Source organism: Lagenorhynchus albirostris, chromosome 3 (assembly GCF_949774975.1).
Source record: "Lagenorhynchus albirostris chromosome 3, mLagAlb1.1, whole genome shotgun sequence".
NCBI classification, from domain to species: domain Eukaryota; kingdom Metazoa; phylum Chordata; class Mammalia; order Artiodactyla; family Delphinidae; genus Lagenorhynchus; species Lagenorhynchus albirostris.
This window is the reverse complement of record NC_083097.1, coordinates 51,258,830-51,281,997: the sequence shown is the minus strand read 5'-3', so window position 1 is coordinate 51,281,997 and position 23,168 is coordinate 51,258,830. Positions and strand designations below refer to the sequence as shown.

At 37.4% G+C, this 23,168-nt stretch overlaps 1 protein-coding gene across 3 annotated transcripts in view; it reads right to left on the bottom strand.

Annotated features, from left to right (window-relative positions):
• Positions 1-23,168, bottom strand: part of CWC27 (CWC27 spliceosome associated cyclophilin) — a 238,668-nt gene that overhangs the window by 176,315 nt on the left and 39,185 nt on the right. For all 3 annotated transcript variants that reach the window (XR_009539487.1, XM_060143006.1, XM_060143007.1), the window contains exon 10: positions 19,898-20,055. Coding sequence is in view for 2 of the 3 variants with exons in the window: in XM_060143006.1 (XP_059998989.1) it covers positions 19,898-20,055 (158 nt within the window). In the remaining variant the exon portion in view is untranslated. The remainder of the gene's footprint in view (positions 1-19,897; positions 20,056-23,168) is intronic.

The window sequence follows — 23,168 nt, the reverse complement described above, 5'->3', positions numbered from 1 at the left end:
AACCTACCTCAACATAATAAAGGCCATATACGACAAACGCACAGCAAACATCCTTCTTAATGGTGGAAAACTGAAAGCATTTCCTCTAAGATCAGGAACAAGACAAGGATGTCCACTCTCACCACTATTATTCAACATAGTTTTGGAAGTCCTGCCACGGCAATCAGAGAAGAAAAAGAAATAAAAGGAATACAAATTGGAAAAGAAGAAGTAAAACTGTTACTGTTTGCAGATGACATGATACCATACATAGATAATCCTAAAGATGCCACCAGCAACCTACTAGAGCTAATCAATGAATTTAGTAAGGTTGCAGGATACAAAATTAATGCACAGAAATCTCTTGCATTCCTATACACTAACAATGAAAGATCAGAAAGAGAAATTAAGGAAACAATCCCATTCACCATTGCAACAAAAAGAATAAAATACCTAGGAATAAACCTACCTAAGGAGGTAAAAGACCTGTACTCAGAAAACTGTAAGACACTGATAAAAGAAATCAAAGATGACACAAACAGATGGATAGATATACCATGTTCTTGGACTGGAAGAATCAATATTGTGAAAATGACTATACTACCCAAAACAATCTACAGATTCAATGCAATCCCTATCAAATTACCAATGGCGTTTTTTACAGAACTAGAACAAAAAAAATCTTAAAATTTGTATGGAGACAGAAAAGATCCCAAACAGCCAAAGCAATTTTGAAGAAAAAAAAAAAAAAAAGCAACTGGAGGAATCAGACTCCCTAACTTCAGACTATACTACAAAGGTACAGTTATCAAGACAATATGGTATTGGCACAAAAACAGAAACAGAGATCAATGGAACAGGATAGAAAGCCCAGAGATAAACCCACACACATATGGTCAACTAATCTATGACAAAGGAGGCAAGGATATACAATGGAGAAAAGAAAGCCTCTTCAATAAGTGGTTCTGGGAAAACTGAACAGCTACATGTAAAAGAATGAAATTAGAACACTCCCTAACACCATACACAAAAATAAACTCAAAATGGATTAGAGACCTAAATGTAAGACCGGACACTATAAAACTCTTAGAGGAAAACATAGGAAGAACACTCTTTGACATAAATCACAGCAAGATCTTTTTTGACTCCCCTCCTAGTGATATGGAAATAAAAACAAAAATAAACAAATGGGACCTAATGAAAGTTAAAAGCTTTTGCACAACAAGGAAGCTATAAACAAGACAAAAAGACAACCCTTAGAATGGGAGAAAATATTTGCAAATGAATCAATGGAGAAAGGATTAATCTCCAAAATATAAAAACAGATCACGTAGCTCAATATCAAAACAACAAACAACACAATCAAAAAATGGGCAGAAGACCTAAATAGACATTTCTCCAAAGAAGACATACAGAAGCCAAGAGGCACATGAAAAGCTGCTCAACATCACAAATTATTAGAGAAATGCCAACCAAAACTATAATGAGGTATTACCTCACACTGGTTAGAATGGGCATCATCACAAAATCTACAAACAATAAATGCTGGAGAGGGTGTGGAGAAAACGGAACCCTCTTGCACTGTTGGTGGGAATGTAAATTGATACAGCCACTATGGAGAACAGATGGAGGTTCCTTTAAAAACTAAAAATAGAACTACCATATGACCCAGCAATCCCACTACTGGGCATATACCCTGAGAAAACCATAATTCAAAAAGACACATGCACCCCAATGTTCATTGTGGCACTACTTACAGGTGATGGAAGCAACCTAAATGTCCATTGACAGATGAATGGATAAAGAAGATATGGTACATATATACCATGGAATATTACTCAGCCATAAAAAGGAATGAAATTGGGTCATTTGTAGAGATGTGGATGGACCTAGAGACTGTCATACCAAATGAAGTAAGTCAGAAAGAGAAAAACAAATACTGTATATTATTACATCTATCTAGAAAAATGGAATAGATGAACCAGTTTGCAAGGCAGAAATAGAGACACAGATGTAGATAACAAACATATGGACACCAAGGGGGGAAAGCGGGGTGGGGTGGGGGTGGTGGGGGTGTGATGAGTTGGGAGATTGGGATTGACATATATACACTAATATGTATAAAATAGATAACTAATAAGAACCTGCTGTATAAAAAATAAAATAAAATTCAAAAGATTACCTTCATAGCAACACCAATATTACTGTTTGAATAAACATCTAGGGTCTATAGCCTAGCCAAGTTGACAGCTGATGAAACTGGCTGTCATAACATGTTAAAATTGGTAAGATGAAGATAAAGCAGTGTTTAGAGGGAAATTTAGAGCTTTAAGTGCTTATATTAGAAAAGAAATTCCAAAATCAACTATCTAAGCTTCCAGAATAAGAAGCTAAAAAACAAAACAACAACAAATAACAGAAAAGAAGAAGAAAAAGGAGAAGAGAATGACGAGATTAAATAGAAAGTAAGTAGAAAGAAGGAAACTGGAGGACTACTTGATTTCAAGACTATTATATATTATAGATCATGTAAATAGATATCTCAAAGACTTTTAATGACATATGTTGTGCCAATTTGGAAAATTCTCAGCTCCAACTTCTCCTTGCTTACCATGCTCCAGATACAACGTTCATAGAAGTTGAAAGCTGGATGTACCCTTGAAGGTAGAAGGCAGTTCAATCCCTTCGTTTTCAAGAAAAGAATACCCAAGGTGAAAGAGCTGGGAAAAAGTTGTGCAAGGACTAGCATGCTGGTTTCCAAGACCCCTTCCCAGAGCTCTTCCCACTGCAATATACTGTCTCCCAGTTGCCTTACATGTCACTGGGAAAACATATCACCATACCTATCTGCTTATTTTCTTTCACTTCTTAAATTTATCCACAGGTCAGCACATAAAGCACCTCTATGTGAATTCCCTCTGGGAAACCCACTAGGAAATAAACACCTTTTCTCAGCTGAAAGATTAGAAAAAGGCACCCAATTTCTTGGGGCTGATGTGGCCCCTCACCAGTACACAAGGCTTTGAGTGGAGCTCTAGCTAGATTTCAGCCCATGCTCACACTCCATGGCTGAGCCCCCTTTTTCAGGTTACAATGGGCACAACTGTCTTTAGAAGCCCTTCTTATCAATCATTTGCTATGTTGTCAAATGCACAAAACCAAGTAATGTCACTCCATAAAAATACTCCCTTCATAAATGAGTCTAATGTATATAAAAACAAACTTTAAAAGCAACATCTTAAAACTCTTAAGCTGTATCTTAAAACTCTTGGCATACTAAAGTACTAATATTATAAATATTCAAGGAGAACCTCAAAGTTAGGAGTAGACAGAAAAAAGTTTATTACCAATACTTCATTTTAAAAAGTGACATTTTATGTTTGTGTTGTTTAGTAAGATTTGAAGTGTTTCTGTAAGTGCTGTATTAAAAAAACACATGGAAGGAAAAAATAAAGCAACATGTTTTCCTAAGCAATAAATGTCATCGTTGAATTTTCAGCAAGGACATTTATCATCCTAAAATAAAACAGTTGCATACACTAGCTAAAGTTAGAATTTTATCTTTTAAATTTGTTTCCTTAAGTGAACATGCCCATAATCACATTTGTAGACACATGCTATTTTTGTTTTATGAAGTTGTCATTAAGTTTTTATTATAAACAGGATGTTCTCAAAAATAATACTTCCATTTTTTATAAACATTCAAAATGAAACAAATGAAAGAAAAAATAGTAATTAACAATTTAAGTAAAATGTATTATTTTAGAAGATGTCTTTACTAGCAAAGTTACTCCTACAATCTACTTACTCCAGTTTAGGTTCTGGCTATTGGCAATAGAAACCTGCCTTAAAACACACCTTCAGGAAAACTAATTAACCTCATCTGACTTAACAATATTTTACTTCAGATTTCCTATATATTTAGAGTACTCAGTCTGTCTACGCCATTTGGTACTTTTTAATGTATTACTTTCTTAAGTAATTTCATGTGCTCATGGTTTACAGAGCATGATTTAGGCATTAATCGCATCTGATGCAGACAGAGTACATTCTCTGTAGCTAACAGAGGGATGTGGGAGGTCAGATAACCAGGATGTTTATGAAGAACAGCAGTGATTCATTTTCTTTCTAGGTAGGCTTGGCTTGTCTCTCTACCTTGTTCCCATGGATTGGGTTCATCTCTTCTACTTTGTTGGTGTCATACCCCTTAGATATATACATCCCCTTAAATACTACTATGGTTGCCATATATGCTTAATAATTATTGTCAATTACCTGACAAACTAATTTTTCATTTTATTTTAAAATATGCCATGGTTGGAAGGAGTACCAGAATGTGAGTTGCCCTACGGTTGTTAAAGAGAGGGTTGGATTGTCAGGTAGCAAAGGGGCTTTAAACTCTATAATCATGGGCCATCAATGGCATCATGTTTTAAAGGTTGTCTCACATGCATTATCTCATTTGATCTGACCACAATCCTACTGAGATAGGGAGGACAGGTATTAATCACATTTTACAGATGAGGAAACAGATTCAGAAATGTTGACTTGTTCATATCTTATTTAGAGTAAACAATGCTGGGATCATAGTCTTTATAGATCACAGTTGTCATTAAATTTGAGTAACTTGCATTATACAAATAAAATTTTTAGCATAGTACCACAGATTCTATTGTTTTTATCTTGCCATTAGGTAGATTCATTTCTCTCCTTAAACTACCACCTCATTTACTATAGGCATTCATTTTCAAATGATAAAAAGTAAAATAAACATAACTACCTGCTAGAGTAATCTCACCAAACCCTCCTACCCGTACTGCTCCTTTCCAAAAATGTAGAAATCCAACATTCACCCAACCTTGAATCTTTCAAACTGATTTACTCTAGCTGAAGAAAAGAGGTTGATCTATGTTTATTTGTACACTTGAATTAACACAAAAATCGAGCAAAATCAGTTATATTTCCACTTTACTATCCTGGAAGGTACCTCAGGATCTGGTCCCAAACTATCTTTCCAGCTTTATTTCCAACTATATCCTCTCCTCTAGTCACAACAGATTGTTCCTCAAATACACTCTGTACTTTTCTCAGTTTCCTCTACTGGAAATACCCTTTCCCACCCATTTCCTCTTATTCAAACTCTAGCCCTTCTTTAGGGACTGGTATTAATGCTATCTACTTTGCATACATGCAGACTTCCTGATCCCTAAAGTCAAAATTAATCTCTCCCTCCTCCATGAAGCTACTGTGCTTTCTCTGAACCTCTGTTTCATATTGAGTTCATCCTGTTCTGTAGTTCATGGCTATATATCTGCCTCAGCTGAAAGCTTTTTTGTGGCAAGGGAGTATCGTTCTTTATCTTTATATCTGCCACGTGCATACTGTAGATGTTTGAAAAAATGTTTGCTGAATGCAAATTACCTAGCAAACAGAACACTGTCTTAGTTCAGGCTTTCGTATCTTATCTGGACTTGGACTAGTAAAGCAGTCTCCTGGTCAGTTTCCTCAACCTCTACTTTTGGCTCTCTCCAGTTTATTTTCCACATTACTAACAGTGATCCTTCTAAGACAAAAATCTGATCGCGTCCCTTTCCAATTTTACTTTATATTGTTCTCCACCGTCTAAAGGAGAGTCTGGTTTCTAAATATGCCATACCAAGCCCATCTTGATCTGGCCCTAGTCTACTTCTCTAATACTTTGTACCATTAATTCATGCAGATGTGCATCCATGTTTACTCAAGCTCCCACAGTTATCAGGATATCAAACTCTCACCTATCCCCTTGCATGAACATCTGCATCCTTGGTCCACCATTCTACTAATAGCTCATTCTTTGTGCCTCATCTCAGGGGAGGTATAATATAGCAGTTGAGTCAAACATACCTGTGTTTAAATCCTAGATTGTCCGTTACTTGGAGAGTAGTTCTGAGTAAGTTAAATTTTGCAAATACAATTGAGGGAAGATTGGAAAGCTCTCTAGCTTCACCATTCTTCCCCTGCTCTCTTCGCAATACCACTCTGCTCTAGTGGTTAGGTGGACAACTTCAACATTTTGTGTAAAATACAAAAATAAGAGCCAGCATTAGAATCTAAGCTCTAGGTTCCCTGTCAGTAGAAGTAATTAATTAAAGTTCCAGATTTAAAAACAAATAAGCTGTAATCTTTGTTTTCTTCTAGCTCCTTATTCACTATATACTAAAATGTGAAGTAACAATACAGAGAATTTTTTTTTTTTTTTTTTTTTTTGCGGTACACGGGCCTCTCACTGTTGTGGCCTTTCCCGTTGTGGAGCACAGGCTCCGGACGTTCAGGCTCAGCAGCCATGGCTCATGGGACCAGCCGCTCCACAGCATGTGGGATCTTCCCGGACCGAGGCACGAACCCGTGTCCCCTGCATCGGCAGGTGGACTCTCAACCGCTGCGCCACCTGGGAAGCCCCAGAGAAATTTTTAAATACTTTTTCCCTATAATAGTTGTCTATCTCACCAAGGATATACATATAGCATATTTTCATATATTGTTGCCTCATACATCTTTGGTGAAACCTGTTCAGATCTTTTGTCCGTTTCTTAAATTGCTTTGTTTGTTTTCTTATTGTTAAGTTTTAAGAGTTCTTTATATATTCTGGATACAAGTCTTTTATCAGGTATGTGATTTGCAAATATTGCTTCCCAGTCTGTGGCTTGTTTTTTCATCCCCTTAATAGTATTTTCTGCAGAGCCAAAGTTTTTGTTTGTTTGTTTTTGCGGTACACGGGCCTCTCACTGTTGTGGCCTCTCCCGTTGCGGAGCACAGGCTCCGGATGCGCAGGCTCAGCAGCCATGGCTCACAGGCCCAGCCACTCCGCGGCATGTGGGATCTTCCCGGACCAGGGCACGAACCCGTGCCCCTGCATCGGCAGGCGGACTCTCAACCACTGCGCAACCAGGGAAGCCAAGAGCCAAAGTTTTTAAATTTGTCAGTGTCCTTCATGTTTTTTGGGTCTAAAAACTCATTATCAAACCCAAGTTCATATGGATTTTTCTCCTATGGTTTCTTTTAGAAGCTTAGAAGTTTTACATTTAGATCTTTGACTCATTTTGAGTTAGTTTTTATTTAAATGTGTGGTATGTGTCAAGGTTCATTTCTGGGGCACATAGAACTCTATTCTAGTACCATTTGTTGAAAAGACTAGCATTTCTCAATCAAATTGTCTTTGCACTTTTGTCAAAAATCAGTTGACCATATTTCTGTGAGTCTATTTCAGGGCTCTGTATTCTGTTCCATCAATCTCTCTCTCTAGCCATCTATTATTTTTTTCTCTTTAAGATTTAATAGTTATGTAATGCTCTAGATTTGGCAAACAGCGTATACTTAAGTACCCCTTCTAGTTCAAGGTACCATAGCTCTATATATGAATTTCTTTCTGTCAAAACAATCGAAAATGGAACTCTAACAACAATGAAAAAAAGTTACCTTAAGCAGAACTTGACTAATGTGAAGCAGAAAAAGAATGCTGTAGCATGCAATAATATACTAAGACTGGGCAATTGCTCTGCCTAGAAACTGGGAGTTTTTCAACCTTAAAGAGCCCAGATGAGGTAAATCCCTTTGGCATAATCTATTTCCATATCAGATTTATAGCTTTATTGCTTTTTAATTGTTTGCATTTTGTTTTAACCTGGTTTAGGTGCCAGGTGTTCATCTATACTAAACTTCAACGGTTATAGTGTTTTAAAAAAGAACAATTCAAAAATACATACAGTATGAACTTACAAACATTCTTAAAATGTTACTTTAAAAATTTTTTAAAAGAACTGAAATTAATTTTCTCATATGCAAATACGCTTTATATGCTGTTTCGGTGGAATAAACAGTGATTTATCAGTATTTTATGAAAAGTACCTTGAGTTAGTAGGAGCTTTTATACATGTAAAAGGCTATTACCTTAAACTCCATGAATTAAGGTAATTCAAACATTTCTCTATTTTATGGCCCTACCACCAAAGACCCTAAGCAGTGATGCTGCAATTGAACCATCCATAGGTTGTAGCCCACCTCTGGAGGCCAGGGCCCTAGGTGTTTAATTTTTGTTGAAGGCTGTGTGCAAGTACTATAACAGGTGTTACGTTCCTTTCTTCCTAGCGAAAACTGTTGCTATTCAGTGGCACAGCTTAGAAACAAGGCTACCTTGGCTAGGAGAAGGGACCTTCTCACTTTGTGTCCCTAGAGTAGAGTAACCACTGTCTTATGCAAACATCTGAGCCTAACATTGAAAAAGACAGATCATCTAGATTCAAACTTGCTTTTTAACCTTTTTACCTTTATTCATCTATACTTTCAACATATAGGAAAACATTAAGTAACATATTTTCATCACTAATTAATTTACTACAAAACTAGTAGCAAAGACTGTTAACTATCTACTAAAATGTAAACACATTTTGTTCCAAAATTCATTGCATACCACACAGCATAGGCTAAAACAATAAAAGGTACAAATCATAATTTTTTAAACTTCACTAGGATACAGATAAATCCTACCTAAGAGTATAATGATGAGCATAAAGTCAAATAATTAAGACTGGTGATAACTTTGCAATGTTATCCTGGCAGCATCAGGATTAGACATTCTCACCTTTTATCACAGGTCAGCTATATATCTTTTTTTCTACTTGACTAGGCAAGTGCATACAAACTGCACCTAAAACTGAATCTTACCAACGAGCAGCAAGGACATAAAATACGATGACTGTAACACTCAAGTCTTTGTCTGAGGCCTACATGATATCTTTCTAAACTCTCTGAAGTCAAGCCAAGGGTTTTTCATTTTAACTCCCTTACATAAAGCCCGTCTTTAAGACATTTGAAGTTACTGTCAATATTGCAAACAAATAAGCATATCCAGAAATTTTCTATTAATTTGTAATGATTAATAAAATTAAAAGAGTAAATGCTTATCTAAAAAGAAAAAGAAATTGGCAAGAAGTCATTATATAACTTTTGAAGTTAAGAAGACATTTTCTTAGAATCAAGGAAATCAAATATACAGCAAAGAACAAATCTAACTTCCTATCTGCTGAGTACATATATACCTTTGATCTAATGAATTTCTAGAACAAATTTAAAACACAAAAAGAAATAATTCAGTACTTCAGCCTCACATTCCAATTAATAACTGCCTTTGACTATAAGAAAAGTACTTTTCAGTAGGAACAGAATCTTATCCATTATCATGTAATAAATTTGAGGCTGTTTAAACAAGATAATTCTTAAAGAAGCAGCTAAATCAACAATGTAAATTTTAAAATGGAAAGCAAACTACGCTGACATCACAAAATTTGCAATTAGCAATACTAGAAAAATGTATTAAGGACCTTTAACAAAAAAAATTGAGTAGAAGATAATAAATATAAGTAAGGCTTATATTCATTTCCTCTCTGCCCACATTCCCACCTGAAAGAACTTACCCTACTCACAGCCCTGGAAGAAATAGGCTTATTGTTTTTATTGGCTTACTGAAAAATAAATCAAATATAAAATTACATTAAAATCTAGTAAGCCACTGAAGCTATACTTCAAAGTAATAATGGAAAACCTATTTAAGGTTTAACACTCACATATGTGCACTTAAATAGTATGCACATTGAAATCAATATAAATGTACACTTATATTGAATGAACTGATACACATGGTATAGCAATATCTAAATAATAAAAACTAAGGAGGAAGGAGACATCAAATATTACTAACATATCAAAATTGGCAAAAAGGTAGGAAAGAAATGTAGTGAATTCTATGAGATTCTTCTTCAGAGTAGGTCATTACCGAATAATTTATATTGTGTCTACTTTTAAAAAGACAAGCTTAAATAAAGGCAAAGATGCAATAAGGCTAAAAAAATAGAACAAAATCCACCTGTTTAGAAGATTAATGTTGATGAAACAATATATCAGTCATTCTTAAAAAGTTGTAGAACTTGTAGAAAAAGTGATTTGGGCTAGGAAAAGAGACCCTCTAACTTTGCCTCCCTAGAGTAGAGGGACCGTTGTCTTCTACAAACATCTGATCCTGAAAAGGACAGATAATCTAATTCCAAACTTGCTTTTAAACTTATTTACCTTTATTCACCTATGTTCCCAACAGTAGGAAAAGGTTAAGTAACATGTATTTTCATCACTAATTAACTGGCTTCAAAAAATGAGCAAATCACGTTAGACCTACTGAATGAGATTCCCCCCACCTGCCCCCCAAGGGGAGTAGTCCTAGCATACGCATTTTGTAAAAGTCAAACAAATTTTTAAAATTTGTCCCCAGGTCATTTGGATATGTACCCTTGGTAGGGATGGAGGCAGTTATTTTAAGTAGTGTGGTAGCCTCTCTGATGATACCTGAATAAGGAATTGAATGAAGAGAAGGAATGGTTACTAAGAATATCTCAGAGAAGAACGTTTCAAGCTGAGGTAACCCCAAGTGCAGAGGCCTGAAAGATGAATGACCTTCATGTGTCTGTCGAACAGTAAGAAGAACAATATGCCTGGTGTGAAGTGAGCAACAGGAGTAAGGTGGATAACAGCTTGGCCAAAATGTGTAAGAAAGTGAGGACCAGAGCAGAGAGTGGAGGGGTTGCCTTTGCTAAAAGAATATGGATTCAGATGCAGATGAGTAGATTTGGTGGTGGGAAAATGAGGAAGTTCTCCTGCTACTTCTGTTTCCGTAATGAATTAAGGAGCAACATGATCAGCCAAAAGTGAGAAGAGGGGTGGACATGTTGGGTGCTATTAATTCAGAAGATTCTCTTCCAGGAACAATGAGAAAACCAGCTAAGAAAGCTATTTGAAATAATGAAGTAGCTATTCATTTCCTCCCTGCTCACATTCCCACCTTAGAGAACCTACCCTACTCACAGCCCTGGAAGAAACAACCTTATACTATCAGTTAGGTTTAGGATCTACCACACTTAACAGAAACCCCAAATAATGTGGCTTCAACAATGTTAAGATTATTTTATTTCACATAGAAAAAGTCCTAGACAGGCAATCCAAGCGGGAATTGTAATTCCATGAAGTCTTCAAGGACCCAGGCTCCTTCAACCGCTCCATTCTGCCATCCATAGCTCCAACCTGTGCGCCAGGCTGATAGCAAGAGGAAGGGATGAAGGAGGGCTAGCCTCTTCCTTCTTTCCTTTATAAAAAGACTGCGTGAAAGTCTGACACACTTCTGTTTTATCTCACTAGCCAAAATGTGGTCACAAGGCCATCCTTAGCTACAAAGGAGACTGGTGAATGTCTTTTAGCTAGGCAGCCACGAATCCAGCTAAAAATTTGGGTTCTCCTTACTAAATAAGAAGGGAAGGATAGATGATAGAGGGTCTATTTATTTCTGTCACACCCACATATCTCATGGCTTTTAACTCCCCCTCTGCTACCATTATCCTCTCCAATAACAAGAATGAATGGACACCTACCCCAAGCCAAGCCAATAAGATTCTCTCTCCCAAGAATTTGGGACACAGAAAGCAGGTCAATTTACTTCTGAAGAGCTGAAGTGCAAGAGGGAACAGACTGGAGCCTTACAGAGAAAACACAAGATTATAGAAGATAAGGGAACAAATGAACAAAGGCAAGCAGAGAGTTGAGGCTGCAGAAGGAGAGAAAGTATAAGTTTCTGACAACTTCCTTTCCTGTGAGGACTGTGCACAATTCTTTTATCTGGATTCTGCACAACTCCTCTATTCCCTTACATAGAAATCACTTTACTTGAGATAATTTGACTTAATTTATGATTTAATGTTATTTATGATTTAATGTTATGTGCATAATGTTATGTTTCTGCATCTTCTATGAAACTTGTAGAAGACAATCATTATGTTCTTCTCCACCCCTTGTGTAAAGACTGATAAGATAGAATTTCCTTTAGAATTTTATACTTTTTAAAAGACTGAAATAATTAGGAATTGATACCTTTCTTCTTAAAATTCAGATAATGGCAATTATGTAATCCTTATTACGTCTCTTTTGTCTTGTCTGCCAGGAAGATGATGAATAAATTTATTACACAGTCACAGGTACTTATAGCAATTCCTGGCTAAAGCACAGAGACTGTAGTAGATTGCATTACTATTTCTAAGCTCTCAGTGGAAGGTTTATACTTCACCATATGGACATCAGGCTTGGCCATATCATTTACTCTGGCCAGTGAAATGGTGAAGTGATTATGCCACTTTTGAGTAGAAGCTTTAAGAACTAGCATATGATTCATCATCACTCTTTTCCCTCTGCCATTCCTCTCAGAAAGAGGCTGTCCCTTCATCCTCAGCCCTTGAATGAAGATGATATGGAGGAGATGCACAGATCCCACCAGGATGTAGCCAGAGCAAGAAAACAAACACTAGTTTTAAACCACTGAGATATGGGGTTTGTTTGTTACCATAACCTAACCTAAGTTGACTTATAAAGGGAACATTAAGTAAGAAATAATTCAGAATGTATGTTTATGTGTCAGGACGTCGATGTAAAACAGAAAGGACTAACAGGACAAAAATGTATGACGTAAGCACTAGGACCCTTCCAGGGTTCCTATCTCAGTGGTTACAACCACCACTTGGCCAGTTATCTAAGCCACAAAACAGAGTCATCTGGAATATATTTTTTTCCTTCAGGTCTCCTACATCCAATCTATTACCTCCTTAATATCTCTCGAATCCATGCCCACATATACTACCTTAGTTAGTTAGATCCTTATTACCTCTCCCTTGGACTAATCTAATACTCCACTAATTTGTCTTTCTGCTTCAGTCTCCTTCCTCTAATCCACCCCCTACATTTATATGGAGTAATACATATTCCTAAAATGATGTTATACCTTGGCCAGAGACATTCCACATGAGACTTACACTTTAGCTGGACATGTACGAGTTGGCCCTGGCCAACCCCTCTCTAGGCTCCGTAGAGGTGTCAGACCATTGCATGTTCAGGTACAGGCTTTGCCACTTTTGGGCCATAAGCCACTTATCCTCTTCAAATCCAGTTTGTTTGTTTGTTTTCATTTGTAAAATGAGAATCATAATATAAACTGTAACTTGTAGCTTTGTTCTAGGGGTTAAATTAGAGTAATAAACTGCCTTGGCAAAATGTATTGCCTCGTCACACTGTAGAAGAACAATAAATACTTGTGGAATAAGAGAACAACTCTCTGGCTAGATCACCTATGAACACTTCACAGCCCTTATTTGCTTATACAACTGTCCCCCTTTACTAGAAACTAAGCAACTTGAGAAGAGGCTGAGCCTTTCTAATCTGAGCTTCCTGGGACCTAGCACAGTGCCTGGTACAAAGGAGGAATTCAATTAATGTGCAAAAGCTAAGTGATCCCTGAAATAAAATCCCTGAACAGTTAGAGAAGGGAACAGAAAGAAAGGCTAGAGTCAGACAGAGTACAATCACTAATAACTATAAATCTTCCTCAGGCCCTTGTGTAACTTCATATGCTTTTAACTTTGTGCTAAACAAGAACTTGGTATCTTGGGTGGCTATTCTCTTCTGTATTTTACCCAAAGTATACTTGCCAATTTAATTTACAGGTGAATTCACAATATACAGATAAGGAAGGTAGGAAAGCAATGAATGTTTCAAAACTCTTCAGTGTGACTACATTTGTTCCAGGGTAGAGAACATTTCCTCAAATGCTGAATAACTTAAAGAACAATAATATAATTGCACATAATCTCAATATTACATTTCAAATGTATAATTCCGTTGCCTATAAACAACTGATACTGCAAGGTCAGTAGAAGGTAACTCTCTAGGGTAACACAAATCAATACACTCTAAAGAGATGCAAACAGCTCTTCTCCCTTTTGGCAGGAGAACCTCCCCCACGTATGTATTTCACTGCTTCCTGCCTGCCAAACAAAATCTAATTGTGAAAACAGTAGGGTTGTTGTATTTCCTAAGTATATAACTGAAGTCCAAGGATTTTTTTGTTTGTTTTATTTTGAAAGCGATTCCTTGGACATGGATTAAGGTTCTCAATGAACTAACTGGACATTTTTAAAGTGGTATTTTATTTCAAACAGCCCAAGAAACAGTTTTACCCAGAACATCCAAAAATTCTTGCTATAAATACCTAAAAAGAAGAAAAATGGAAGCTCGCCAGAAATGCCAGATGATGGTGTGGTTTATATTATAATTGTTACTATTCCAAAATTTTAAACATAATAGGTAAAGACAACAGGATAAACCATCTAGTCTACATTGGGAGATTATGCAACATTAATTTAAAGGACTTTACAATGATAAAATGTTATTTCTTTTAAATAGTGGTTCCAAAAAATGGCTTATCGTACTAGCATTAGGATGAAACTTATGAGGTTGCTGTATTTGACTATTCTTGATCTACAAAAATGGCAATTTTATTTTTTATTTACTTTATTTATTTATTTATTTATTTATTTTTGTGGTATGCGGGCCTCTCACTGTTGTGGCCTCTCCCGTTGCGGAGCACAGGCTCTGGACACGCAGGCTCAGCAGCCACGGCTCACGGGCCCAGCCGCTCCGCGGCATGTGGGATCTTCCCGGACCGGGGCACGAACCTGTGTCCCCTCCATCGGCAGGCGGACTCTCAACCACTGCGCCACCAGGGAAGCCCAAAAATGGCAATTTTATATTCATCCCTTTTTAAACCTGGTATTTTAATCTTGTCCTGAAAGATACATTGTCTACTTATCATCTATAATATTTTGCATGCACTTCTATTAGAGCACATACCATACTGAATTGTAATTAATTGTTTATAATTCTTATGCTATATTGTGAACATCTGTGGGCAAAAACCATTTCTCCTTTTTTTCATGTTCCTGGAGCCTGGCACTGTCTGGCATATAGCAGTTCTTGCACAGTAAGTGACAGTAAGAGTAACACATATTTGAGAATAGAATGATAGGTTAAGAAAGAACATATAAAAAAGAAAAGTCAAGTTCTAGTAAGAGTTAGTATGCAAACTAACTGCTACCAGACTGCTCCAAAGCTTACTATCTGCTGTTAAACCCAAATATTTCCTGAAAAGACAGTATTTAGACCACTACTACTCTATATGAAAGAAATAATACCTTCAAATTTTCAGAGACCACTTCCGCAATGTATAGATCTCGCATTTCTTTCTCTTTCTCTTTTTTTACTGTCTGCTTCAGTTCAATACCTTGGGGCAACAGAAGGTGAAAGGAAGCAAAAATGCTCTAACTGGTTAATTTCATTCCTTGCTTGTAAAAGTTCTGAGGAAAGAGGGGGACTTCTTAGAGATGGTGATTCTAATGATTTAAATAGGGTTTTGGAATGCCTGTGGACTTCAACCTTTGTTATTGTACTATCTTTTAAATTTTGTACTATCATTTTTATACGTGTATTAGCTTTTAAACTTTTGAAACTTAAATATGACACTATCTTTTTGAATTTGCTAAAGCAAACCAAGTTTATGTACTAAAGACAGCTATGTACTTCCTTAAGTCTGATCATAAAGTAAGAGAAACCAGAATACAAAGTATATTAAGACTCAAAAAATTCCCTAAGGCTGAGAGAAAGCTTAATTAATATTTTTGAGAAGGCTAGAAATATTGGGGGAAAAAAGTATTCAAAGTTCCATAAGAAAACGTGGTCCCATATTTCAAATTCAACAAAAGGAGACTTGAAAGATTAAAATTAGCAGCAGTTCATTTGGATGTTCACCCAGGCCAAAGGAGGTATTTCTGATTGTATTATCCCTTGCTTCATAATTTAAAGTTCAATCCAACTCATTAGATTTCAAACTCAACTTCAATATTTATATTTAAATTTCTGATACTATCATATAAGATATTTCACATTCAGTCAACGTAACACAACTCATGAGTAAAACACAAATTCTACTTGACTTTACCAAATAAGAGAATTGTTTTATGATATAGGAATAATGCCACAGTCAACTAAATATGACAGGTAAACAACACAGCTGATCAAACCAGAACCTGTTCAAACACCAAAACTAACGTACTCTAGTTAACCTTGAAGGACTACTACCAAAACTAGTAATGGCGATTTCAGGGTATATGTCAAGATTTCTTTGATTTATATTTCATTTTGATGAAAATACTTTAGAAGAGTAATCAAAATAAAATTAGAGGTGACAGAAATTACACAATGAAAGACAGAATTTCCCTAATGACTGTAATCAGCACAACAAACCACTGACTTTTGACTCTCCAGTCTGCTTCCTACATCTGATTTTACTGTTTAGCCATTTATTATAAATCTGTAAACAGATGCTAAAAACAAGTAGGGCAGACGACTCAATTTGGTTTATATGATTAACTTGCAGCAGGTGAGCTCCACCTGCAGGCAAAGAAAAGATTCTTTAGAATAAATTTTAAAACAGGACTTTCCAAAGACAGGCTGTAACTACCGCCTTTCAGTTAACCTTGAGTGCACATTAGAATAACCCGTGCTTTTTAAAACTTCTCATGGTCGAAAAATTCTGATTGACTTGATCAGGGGTGGGGCTTGTAAGGTGACTCAAATATATGGAAAACATTGAGCGACACTGATTTGAATCTTTACCAGCACACATCTTGAAAAACATTAGGAAAACTCAAATATCATTTTGTTTCTTCTAAAATGACTTCTCACTATACTGATCCTTTCACCTTTTTCAGAGATTAAACTGAGTTCAACTGATATAAATGTCTTATCTCTGTTAGACCACAAAAAAGACCTGACGTGACCCTACAATTTTTTAAATCTACCTTTACATTATTCTGTGCCTCAGAAGTAATCAAGAGAGCGAGTGTTTGGTGGGGGTTGGGGTTCTTAACCCTTAGCTGCGCATTAGAATATCTGGAGAGATTTTACAAAGTCTTATTGCCCTAAATTAATGTTATGTTCTTGGAAGTTAGAAAAGTGGCTACTATCAGGGGAGGAGGGGAGAAACAACCAGAATAGGGCAAGAGGGAGACTTGTGGGTAATGGCAATTTTCTGTTTCTTGATCTGGGTGATGGGTATAGGGGTGTATTTGGCTTGTAAAAATTCAGCAACTGGTGTATTTATTATATGTGCACTATGAAATATAGTTCATACAGATATAGTCTGCACGTACACTATATTTCAATTGAAAGTTAAAAAGTAAAAATGCATGTGCCTAGGCTTCACTGCAGACCAAATGATTCAGAATCTTTGGGATTGGGAGCTGGGCATCAGTATTTTTTCTTTTCAACATTTCTCCAGTGAATCTAATGTGGAGTCAGGAGTGAAAACCATTCTTCTAATGAATCACAAATGTATTTATTCGCCCACTCATTACACAAACTTTAATGACCAATTACCCCGTGCTTATTATACAAGACTCGGAGGACGTAAGACAGTCTCCAAAGGAGCTCATTATAGGCAACGGATAGTAGGCAAAGCAATATATCTCATGTGACACATACAAGGAAGTTACTTATAAGATCTAGAGGAGAAAGTGATTTGTCAAAGAAGGATTCACTCTTTTTTTTGTTCATTCATTTATATAAACATCTGAGTACCTATGATGTTTGACCACAGGTGGTAAATGGATATAATCTCTGCCTTTAAGAAAATTACAGTATAAGGGTACACAAGGAAGAAAAAAAATGTATAACCGGATGTCATAATATCACAGAAGTATGAAAAAGGTACTATGGGAATACCCTGGGGAGTCAGAAGTTGCTGACCTTGGAGCTAAGATGATACAAACTTGAACTAGTCCAGTGGCACTGGTGGTAAAAATTAGTATTCTAGAGAAGTGCTTCTCAAACTTTAATGTACAAATCACCTGAGGATCCTATTAAAACACAGATTCTGATTCAGAAAGTGTGAGGTGGGGCCTGAGACTTGGCATTTCTAAAAAGATTCCAAGAGAAACTAATGCTATTCGTCCACAGGTCGCAATTTAAGTAGCAGGTTCTTGAGGAAGATGGTTTTCAAGAGGGAAAAGGCAAAAAATGCCAAATTCCACAGCAGAGACACCAGGAAAAACAAAAACTGGAAAGTAGCCATTAGATTTGTCAAGTACATGGCCTTAGGGAGAGTAGTTTCAGGGGAGTGATAAGGGAAAAGCTAAATGATGTGTATTTAAAAATAAATGGGAACTAAGGTGGTGGGGACAGGAAATAATGAAGTGGTGTTTTTGTTTTCACTCTCGAATGCTGGAAGAGGCTTAAGTCTATCCACAAGCTGAAGGAAAGGAATGAGTGAAGAGAGAAAACTAAAGACAGAGCAAAGAGGATGGAATCATTTTGAATGGGCAGAGGGATTCCTCCCTTTAAAACAGAAGAGGAGATAAGAATTGGTCTGAATAGGTACAGCGAAAAGTGAAAAGAATAAGAGTTGAAGAAGTTATTCTTGTTTCACAGAACAGGAAGCCAGGTGACCTAATGAGAGAGAGTGAACCTGAGGTTGAAGGGAAAGCACTGGAGGCACAGCTGAGGCTGGACTTGTCTACGGCTGTGTGATTCTGCTCAGCAGCATTCAGTAGTCAAGGTATAGGCTTACAGAAAGTGGACTGGGTAAGAAAGAGTGAGACTGATGCATTTAGAAGAGGAGGGAGGCAAGGGACAGAAATCCTCAAGAAATCAGAATAAGTACAATGAGAGAAAAGAAAGGAGAGGAGGTAGGAAGAGCTTTGGATTTTTTCCGCTTGAACCCCTAAGTACTTTTCAATAGAACAATTAGAGAAATAATCTACTCTGTGTGAATTTGTTGAAAATTATATTGTTAAATATTATTCCCCAATTTAAATATTAAGTACTCAAGAAACCTGCTTGTAGGTTTACTATCCAAAGTGATGAGCAGCTTTAACAGATTCCAGATGTTTCTTTACAAATAGAAGCAATACCACAAATTTTCAGTAATATCATACTTTGAATGGCTCCTTGCCTAAAAGGCTGGGAGGCTAGTCTAGTCCCTGATCCTACTGCTTGAATCAGAAAATGACTGCAGGATAATGGAGTACTTCAAGCACATACAAATGAACCGTTTGTATATACCAAGAGCACTGATTTTTTTAATAGATAATGATTTCACACTGACATCCTATCTGGCTAGCAGGTATACCCATTATAATTCAACTTAGACTGAGCAGTGATTTTCCTTTAAATATAATTATCCTTTTTTACCACACTACAATTTTATAAGATTCTTAGAAGTTTTTCTGTTTTTCTTTTAACATAAAATTAACATGAGACAAACTGTAGTGAAGCTGGTATAACTGATCGAAAGCACTAATGATTTCAGACATTTGCTGAAATTTCTTTTATGATATCACTGAGATTAGGAGGGATAGACAGTATAAATCAGACTTGAAAAGACATTTAAGAGGGTTTTCAGGCCCATACATTTCTTAACCAGTTTAGACAAATTTTACTCAAATCTGAGGATGTCTCTTTTTGTTTCATACGATTGCTTTATTGCTTTTGTTGGTTTTAAACAAATACAACCTTCCACATCTAGCTAATACATTGTTTGTCCCAAATATAAGAACAATTTAGAGGCTTTTAAAGAAGAGATCAGAGAGGAATGAACTGGAATTTGACTCACATGACCACTGCTGTAAATAAAATTGGTCTATTTTCTTTTAGGCCTCTGAATGGGCTAAATTAGCATGACTGGTATATATATCAAACATTATGAAAATAGTATGTTAGAAAGTAAGTTGAATAAAGGGCTCAATCTTAATTTAAAATTAACTATAAAATGACAAAAACTCTGATACTTACCTAAATGGGAAGGAAATCCAAAGGAGGAGATATATGTATATGTATGGCTGATTCACTTTGGTGTACAGCAGAAACTAACACAACATTGTAAAGCAACTATACTCTAACAAAAATTAATTAAAACACAAAAGCAAAAACAAAACTCTGATACTTAGAAGCACAACGCTTGACTCACCTGCGGCTAACTGATTTCTTCTCCACTTCACTCTCTCCAGCTGTCTTAACATTTGCACTTGTGCCCTTTTTTAACTTTTTCGCAATTCTTTCTCTCATCTGGTCCTTCTCATCACCATCAACATATTCATCATGCTCTGCACTTCCATATTCTCCATCCTGTAAAAATTGAAACGGAGTATTTGCTGGGCATTCCATTTTCTTCTTTCACTTCCAGAGGTCCATCTCAAACTCTCCTTGTTGCATTCTAGGCCAGGTTACTTTTTGTTTCGTTTTGTTTTGAACTAGTGAGGGCTTGAAGAATCTGCTACAGGCGGGAATACCCCCTGGGATCTGCTCTAGGCTGGCTATGTAAGTACTGTATAGCCTAGTAAGGGCTGTTGCTCGATCCACACCCAGCTCCTTTGCACAGCAGACTATGCTCCCTCTGGATCGCCCAGGATATTGTCTATCTACATTCCTATTCCTTCCCAGTAGGAAATGTGGCTTTTGGAGGCAGTTGGCCAGCGTACTGACCACACCCAGGGATTAATGCAAGTAAAAGAGGTGGAGGTAGAGAAACTGATATTTCTTCCTACAATCTAAGTCATAGCAATCACTCCTCGGCTCAAAACCCTCCAGTGGATTCCCAACTCGCTCAAACCCTACACAATCTGGACCTCCCTGACATAATCTCCTACAACTCCAGGCCAGCAACACTAGCCAACTTTGGAGTTGCTCTTCTCCCCAGCCTGAAACTCTCCTATTCCATGTATCTGCATTGCTGACTCTTTCATCTCCTTCAGGTCTCTGCTCAAATGCCACCCTTTTGGTGACACTTTTCTTGATCCCCCGAATAAAATGGCAGAGCCACCCACCCACCTCCAGTACTCTCTATTCCCCTCCCCTATTTTATTTTTCCTCAAAACATTTATCACCCATACTATACATTTTAATTATTTATGTGATTATTGTCTCTCTCCCATAATCAGAGGAAGGAGTCCATTAGAACTAAAATTCTGGATTGTTTTGCTTATTGCTAAATCTTCAACTTCCAGAATAGCTCCCAGCATCAAGACAGTGAGCAATGGAGGGAGAAAGGAGGAAAGAGGGAGGCAAGAGGGTAGAGAAGGAGAAGGAAGAAACTACCCAAGTGGATCTTTTTCTCTTGTGATTCTCCAGGTGAGTCATGGTGAGGCAGGATTCTTAACTTGAGGCTTGTGGACCTTAGAGCAGTGGTTCTCAAAGTCTAGTCCTCAGGCTATAAAACATGGATTGGCTCTAAAAATGTAAAATCCTAGTCCTCATCTCAGTATTACTGAACTAAATCTCTAGGGATGGAAATTGTGAGTGTTTTCAATGAGATGTTTAAGAAATTCTTTAGCCTTAAAACTTGATAACCACTGACCTAGGTCTTCCATGCTTGGTCTTCAGGGGATATAAAAAAAAAATGCCCTGCAAATTCATAAAATTTTGTTTGTGGATGTAATATATTTCCTGGGAAGAAGGTCTGCAGTCTTAGTGATTGCAAAGGATCTTGGGACACAAAACAGATTAAAAACTATACAGTGTCCTTAGATGACCTCACTCCCTCAAGACCATAAGAACATAATTTTACATTAAGCCTTGAGCCTATCTTACAGACCCATATTGTTACACAGATGTCTCCAAGTTATCTGAATCTCAAAATGCACATTATTAAGCACATTATTTTTCATTGTTCTCCCCACCTTTTTTTTTTTTTTTTTTTTTTTTGCGGTACGTGGGCCTCTCACTGTTGTGGCCTCTCCTGCTACGGAGCACAGGCTCCGGATGCACAGGCTCAGCGGCCGTGGCTCACGGGCCCAGCCGCTCCGCGGCATGCGGGATCTTCCCAGACTGGGGCACGAACCCGTGTCCCCTGCATCGGCAGGCGGACTCTCAACCACTGCGCCACCAGGGAAGCCCTGATTTTTAATTTTTGCTAACAGTTATTAACATGAAGTAGCTAGCAAGATAAAGGAAACAAAGAGTTTAAAGCTCATAACCTTGGAAGAAATTTCAGACTGGGTACATTGGGGATTGCCAGTAATGCTCTTTTGTGATAAAGCCATTGGATTATCATCTCAGCCTTTGCCTCCTTATGAGTTGTCAGTGTAATTAACGTATTAATTTGTTTAAGTCTGTGTTAAGTATTTCAAACGGTACAGAAGGTGTAGCAGCTAGTACACACGCCTTCATTCCCTCTGAGCACTCCTGTTTTCCTAGTTTGTCTTCTGGAGCCACCAAGAAGAAACTCGTGCCTTTTTAAAAAGCACAGCAGAAGTACTTGAAGGCAGCTATTGTATAATCCCTTTCAGCATTTTGTCTTCCAGGCTGAATTCCTCAGTTCTCTCCATAGTTTATTTATGAGATGGGTTCCCGCCTTCCTTATCTTTTTGTTGCCCATTTTATGCACATTTTTGAGTGTCAAAATCCTTTAAAAGTTCCATGCTTAGAACTGAATATACATTCTGGGTATGCTCTGCTAGTCTCAGGATAAAAGGACTAAAATCCCCCATGATCCGAGTACTATACTTCCTTGATCTGAACACTATACTTTTTTTTTTTTTTTTTTTGCGGTACGCGGGCCTCTCACTGTTGCGGCCTCTCCCGTTGCGGAGCACAGGCTGCGGACGCGCAGGCTCAGCGGCCATGGCTCACGGGCCCAGTCGATCCGCGGCATGTAGGATCTTCCCGGACCGCAGCACGAACCCGTGTCCCCGGCATCGGCAGGCGGACTCTCAACCACTGCACCACCAGGGAAGCCCTCCCCACCTATCTTTTGTACCCATCTAACAAGTTGCCCAAATCAGAAACCTTGTGGTTGTCCTAGACTCCTCCTTCTCCCTCACTCATAGAATGGAATCAGTCACCTCTTGGACCTCTTTCAAATCTGTCTCTCTCCCATCTCACACCTGTGGTCTTCTATCAAGCTCTCCTCCTGCCATAGGTTCCCAATAGGTCTCCTTGACTCCAGCCTATTTCTTCTAATTTGTCCTCTCTAATATTGCCAACAGTGATCTTCCTAAAACGCAAAGTTGACAATATACTCTTCCTTTTAACTAATACCCTTCATTGTTTCTCATTACTTTGAGGATGAAATTCAAACTTCTCCCCATAGCCCAGGAAGCTCTGTAATATTTGGCTTCTTCCTCCCACTCCAACCTCACCCACTCTCCCTCCTGTCATGATGCTCTGGTCACACTAGTTTGCTTTCAGCTCCTGGAACACATCAAACTCTCCTACTTCAGAGCCTTTTGCACATGTAGTTC